This window comes from Nematolebias whitei, chromosome 17 (genome assembly GCF_014905685.2).
Source record: "Nematolebias whitei isolate Nwh7 chromosome 17, NemWhi1, whole genome shotgun sequence".
NCBI classification, from domain to species: Eukaryota; Metazoa; Chordata; class Actinopteri; order Cyprinodontiformes; family Rivulidae; genus Nematolebias; species Nematolebias whitei.
This window is the reverse complement of record NC_056514.1, coordinates 12,189,335-12,195,386: the sequence shown is the minus strand read 5'-3', so window position 1 is coordinate 12,195,386 and position 6,052 is coordinate 12,189,335. Positions and strand designations below refer to the sequence as shown.

The 6,052-nt window shown below is 48.3% G+C and overlaps 1 protein-coding gene across 1 annotated transcript in view; it reads right to left on the bottom strand.

The window, feature by feature from the left end:
• LOC119424124 (zinc finger protein 2-like) overlaps window positions 1-6,052 on the bottom strand; it is a 24,551-nt gene that overhangs the window by 9,366 nt on the left and 9,133 nt on the right. Inside the window, exons 2-5 of the mRNA XM_037691592.1 lie at window positions 5,258-5,359; window positions 5,048-5,143; window positions 4,775-4,885; window positions 4,560-4,680 (exon numbers count right to left, since the gene is read on the bottom strand). Of these exons, the coding sequence (XP_037547520.1) occupies window positions 4,560-4,680; window positions 4,775-4,885; window positions 5,048-5,143; window positions 5,258-5,359 (430 nt within the window). The remainder of the gene's footprint in view (window positions 1-4,559; window positions 4,681-4,774; window positions 4,886-5,047; window positions 5,144-5,257; window positions 5,360-6,052) is intronic.

The window sequence follows — 6,052 nt, the reverse complement described above, 5'->3', positions numbered from 1 at the left end:
CCCCCCCCCCCCCCCCCCCCATCTCTCTGATCTCCTACAACCGTATGTCCCACCACGTTCCCTGAGGTCAGCGGACCAGTTGCTCCTCACAGTTCCAGGAACTCGTCTTAAGCGCAGAGGTGACAGGGCCTTCTCTGTAGCAGGACCAAGACTCTGGAACGAGTTACCTCTGCTTGTCAGACAGGCCCCCTCCCTCTCGGTTTTCAAGACCCGTTTAAAAACTCACTACTATTCAGTAGCTTTCAACACCAGATGATCTGTGTTTTGAACCTGTATGCGCCACACTGGTTTGTCGTCATTAGCTGCATCGTTTTTATGTCTATTTTCTGATTTACTTCATTTTGTATTTTGCTTTGTGTGTTACCTGTTTTTTGTCTGTACAGCACTTTGGTTGGCCTTGCCGCTGTTTTAAGTGCTTTATAAATAAAGTGGTATGGTATGGTATGGTAAAATATGGTGTATCACCGGTTCACAATGAGCTCCAGTCAGGAAGTTGTTTCATTTTCTGTTTCCTTACGGTAGTTGAACTAGAAGATTCATCTTTAATGAAATATTTCCAGACTATTGATGCATTTCTACCTGTTTGTCAAGACTGGGCCTGCTCTGCTCCATCCGTCTGCTTGAAGGAATCCATTTTGTAACCCGCGCCGGTGCGGATCACGTGACACGTGACACAATGACGTAACGGCGGCGTAATGACGTCACCACGAATACTCGGCGTGAAATTAAAAACCTTGATAGGTGTCCTAGGAATCGATGTGTAGATTACTCGAGTAGTCTGTTAAAGCCCTAGTCAGCACCTGAGCCCGCATCGCTGTTTCCTGTCTGGCGCGTGACAACAGCCGCAGGTTGTCCAGGTAAAACAAAACTCTCATCCCTGCTCTGTATAACGGTTGCAGGGCCGTCTCCACACACTTTGAGAACGTACGAGGCGCGAGAGAATAACCGAACGGCAGCCTGTTGTACTGATATTTCATCCCTTGAAAGGAGAAACGCAGGAATTTCCTGTGTTTTGGGATGATCGGTATGTGAAAGTAGGCGTCTTCAGGTCGATGGAAACAAACCAGTCATTTCTCTGGATGTTGTCCAACAGCTGTCTGGTTGTCAACATGTGAAACGGTCTGTCCATGAACGTCTTGTTGAAAACTGACAGATCCAAAATGGGTCTCATCCCTAAGGGTCCGTTTGGGAAACAAGAAGCAACGTGAGTAAAAACCCTGTGTTTTCCTCTCCGTTGGGAACTCTGGAGATTACCTCTTTTACAAGAAGTTCTTGAACTTCTGCATTTAGGAATGAGATTTGGTCTGGTGATGACAGGACCGTCTCTAAAATTCCTCCGAATGGAGGGGGTCGGGTTGCCAATTGCAATGTGTAACCCTAGCTTAACAACCTGGCCATCCATCTGGCTGGCGAGCATGTTTTTAGCCACTCCGCGTAACGTTCATGGAGTGGACGCGCGTTTAAGTGATGCGTCATGTTTTGTACAGATGTCATCCAGTCCACCGCCTCGACCGTCGTCATGTGTCGCGGGAATGTGTTCCGTGTGACCCAAGGCGAGGCTTCTCGAAAGGGCTCTGAACGCGCCTGTATGCTGCGGCGTTCGGACCGCGGGTCCACCTTGTGTTGAGGAGACGCGTGTGACAGCTGATGACGCCGCTGGGCAGCGCGTTTGACGCCACTGCGGAGAAAAACGCATGTCGCTCCTGCCGCGAGTGGGGTCCTGCGCTGGGCTCGCTTTGCAATCCCGCATTTATGCTGACACGAGCAGACAGGCGCTGAGAAGCGGTGAATGCGACTTCATCTACGCCGTGCAGTTTGAGTGAAGGCTGCGAGCCCCGCGGGAGCACGCGTTTTCTTTGGTGGGACGCACGCCGCTCTCGCTGGGATGAAATTCGTCACTGGGTTCGCTCAGCTGTCTCACGCTAATGCTGACGTGAGCGGCCGAGCGCTGAGGAGTGGTGAGTGAAGACTGCCCCCGCCGTGGCGGCATGCTTTTGCTTCGGTGCGGCGCATGTCGCTGTCGCTGAGAGCGAGGTCCTCCACCGACCTGTCCTGCGGTCCCACATTTATGCCGATGTGAGCCAGTGAACGCCGGGGAGCTGTGTGTGCATCATCATCAGCGCAACGCCGTTTGGGTGAAGGCTGTTTGTGTCGCGCGAGTGCGCGTTTGACACCGCTTGGCACCGCTTGGCACCGCTTGGGTGAAGATCGTGCAGCTCGGGTTGACTACGAGTTATTTCGCTTACCACTGTTGTGTTATGTCAATGTCTCATAATGTCTGGAGCAACGGTGAGTTTGAAAACCCTTTATTTAAGGACACGGCTCGTTTTTGTGGAGGATGTGTGTGTAGCCGCTGTGAGTTCATACGAGCTTACAGACTGGCTAAAATCAGACACTTTGATCATTGAATGATGTTTTATTTCAACATTGTGTCATCTTTGCACACACCCTCCGCAGACCGTCATTTTGAATCTTTTCCCCGTGAGCTCTGGGATTTGTTGGACATGGGCATGCTGGGAAAACATTGGACACTCTGTTGCTGGGATGAAGAGGGCCGGTCTCTGACGGGCGAGGCTACAGTAAAGCTCAGCGAGACGGCCGTGGAACGTCTTGCCACCGTCTCATTTTGTGTGGAGGATGTGAGAGGGAGCCGCAGTCAGGTCATCCAAGCTGACAGACTGGCTAAAAATAGACACTTTCATCATTAAATGATGTTTTACTCCAAACTCGTGTCACCTTCACACAAATCCTCCGCAAAAACCGTCATTTGCTCTGCCATTTGTTGTCCTAGAGCGCCATCTGTTGGCGGTCCCAGGGAAACGCTGAAAACTCCGTCCTTTGGCTGCGATGCGGGCCAGCAGAGTGCAAAAGAGGCGCACAGGTTGGGGATGACGTCAGCTGCCCTGCAGAGGGAGCGTACGTCTCCTCCCACCTCTGAACGTGTACGCCAACAGCGCAACGTGTTGTTCGCTGCGGCCGTCTGGAACGCATGCTGGTGAGCTCAGTTGGAGAGCGGTGTCACCGTCTGGGTTCCGCTAACCTGAGGCGCGGGACGCTGGTCCACCTGGACATCTTGCTCCGAGAAAAGTCTCCGTCAGGCTCGGCTCCAGGGGGCACTGAGGAAATTTCCGCTCGGTGAAACCTCTCTGCTCTGGTGATGGGCGCGGACTGTGGAAAACTGGCCCCCCAATCTACCAGGAAAACTGGCTGTGGCCTCGTCCCCGTAGGACGTCCTGTTGGGAAACCGAGGCCAGATGGGATCAGGACGGCGAGCCGGGATGGAGCCCAGAAAAAAACCTTCCCGCCGGATCATCCGAACTGGCGGATAAGGCGCGGGACGTAAAAAGGGTCCCTTCATGTCAACCGCCTCCTGGGTTACGCCGGGCAAACCCCAGAGGGTGCCGTCGGCCGGGAGCGGTGTGATCGTCGATGCGAAACGAGGTGGGATGAGGTGAGCATTTTATCAGCCCCCCTCCACCGACACTACGCTCTCCAGGAGGGAATGAGCAGCGGGGCTGCAGCTGACGTCGCCTGTCCCAGAGGAACCATCCAATTTGCTCCGAGGGTCAGCGATAAGAGGAAAATTACAAGATGGCGTTGTCCAGCGTGTAGCGACCTGTCACTGAGAAATACTCCTCGGCGCTTACCTTGAAACAAGACTGCTCGTCAGCTTCTCCTCGGGGAGGAGAGCTCACCGGGACGACCGGAGGTTGACGTGACGGGCCAAGCATTCTTAACAAAGGTTGGTCATCTACACAACTTTCCTTCTTTGTTCTTCTGACAGTGCTATTAGCTCGCTGAAGCCTATACGAAATAGAATGTTGGTTACGTACTGTAACCCCAGATTATATGAGTATAGGCATAGCCCTTTAAGCGTTGGGCCTCACTGGCCCCTAAATGGCTGAAGAAAAAGCTATTTGGGAGCCGATTACCCGCTCTTAACGTAATTTATACGAACCAGGTGGGGCCCACACAGCAGGTGGGCGTGGACTAAATTTTTCAGTGTGATGCTTCGCATATCGGGATAAAACCCATCAGCGACAGCCTTAAAGGGCGAAGCCTATACAAAATAGAACATTTAGCTTCGTCACACTCAGGCACTCACATAGTTGCCCAATACACGTCTCTCTTGGGGGGTAGGGATCAATAACTTCCTTGCAGACTACTGTATTTTAATTTTTTTATCAGCCATGTTACAGGCACTGTTTAGGAAAAAAAAAACATTTACTGTATTTGTGCGTGTTACTGGTACGTATTTAATTAAAAGTTTAAAAAATATATTTACCTGTAAATATCTCATTTTAACTAGAGTACCACAACAGGTACAGCAGGACAATAAATTTTATTCTCACTCTTGCCTTTGTGCACCCCATCGGGCTCACTACACCTCCCTGATGTTTCCACTCACTTCTCATCCCTGCTGGCGGCTCAAACAAGGCTCTGCAGTAACAACGAACATTAATTTTAAAGGTCTGAGGCTTTTAGGTTTATTTGTGTTCATGGGCAGACTGACTGAAATCAAACCGTAAACCAATTTTGAGGTTTCGATCCTGACTCACCTCCGTGATCCAGCAGGCCGAGGTCTTTGTGATACAGCAGCAGAGTTTTCATGTCGTCACACTGAGACACAGACAGCACACACTCCTCCAGGACGCAGGAGACGTTAAACACCGAGGCAACCTGAGACCGTTCAAAACAAGCACAAAGAGTGACGTCAGAAAAATAAAAGAAATTAAGTTCGTAAAATTAAAGAACTTTTTTTTGGTCAATGCACCTGATGGAACGTTTGAACAGGAAGGAAGTTTTCCAGCCTGTTCAAGAAGTGCCACATCAACTCCTGAAGGTCTTCATCGTACACGGACCCAATCTTTGAACTGAAAACATTCTTAGAAAAAAAAAAACAATTTATTCAGTGAGGAGACATTAAAGAACTATAAAAACAAGAAGACGGAAAAGTAAAACTAGAACTAAAGAGTCAGAAACATCTTCTACTATGCTCTTACTGCTCTGATAAACTGAAAGAGACAAAAACCACAACAGAACTGACCTGAAAGAAATGTTCCCTCTCTTCAGGATTTTTCAACAAGTTCTTCACAAACTCCACAAAGTTTGAGCTTGTTAGCTCCGCCTCTACACCACCAGCCTGGAAGATGATACATTTCACTCTACAGCATCAGAAATAAGAAAACTAAACCCACAAGAGTCATAAAGACATTTAAATAAACAGGTTCAATAAAAAAACAAGATTTTAAATCACCTCCAGGAGCCACGAATCAATGAGCTCCTGCATCCGGTCCAGGTGAGGCTGAACGAGTTCAAACTCAGCGGGAGGTTCGAGTCGGCACAAGTGCAGGATCAGCTAAAGAACAAAAGGTTTTTAAATTATTTATAAATAATAATACAGGGAATATATTTAAAGCTAACTCAATTATTAGTAACAATCGGTTTCAAAGTGATGCAGAAATGGAGTCGACTTTTAGGCTGGACTTCTATGTAGCAGTCGTGTTTTTCTGTATGAACAGAAACATCAAACACATTTACTTGTTTTATAGTAAATGGCAAAAGCCGTGTTGCGTAACCGTTTGATGCAAGAGCTTATTGGTTTTCACATCGGACCAGTGACATGACTGTGGAAGGGCCATTTGAAGCAAAATAACGCCAGGTATTTAAATTTGTTGGTAACTATCCAAATTTTCTTTAAATATTTTAAACCTAGAACCATTTATTTGAAACGGTTCCAATTTGACATTTTTCAGTCAGGTCATCTGGACAGTTCCTTTTTTTTTGTTTTTAAACGTTTCGCCTTCGGTCCGGAAGGCTTGATCAGTCAAGGAAACACACAACACAAAACTGATTCTTCCCCCAACAGCTTATTCCAAAGTGGAACAAACCAGTTCTGCTTGTGATAAGATGGTCTGTCACGTTCCCTCCTCCATTGCCGGCCCTCTTCCTTGTTGACAGTCGTGTCAAACTGGTTGAAAATGACAAAGTCCATGCTCAATAATCCAGGTATACAATCCAACATTTTTCAGTCAGGTCATCTGGACAGTTT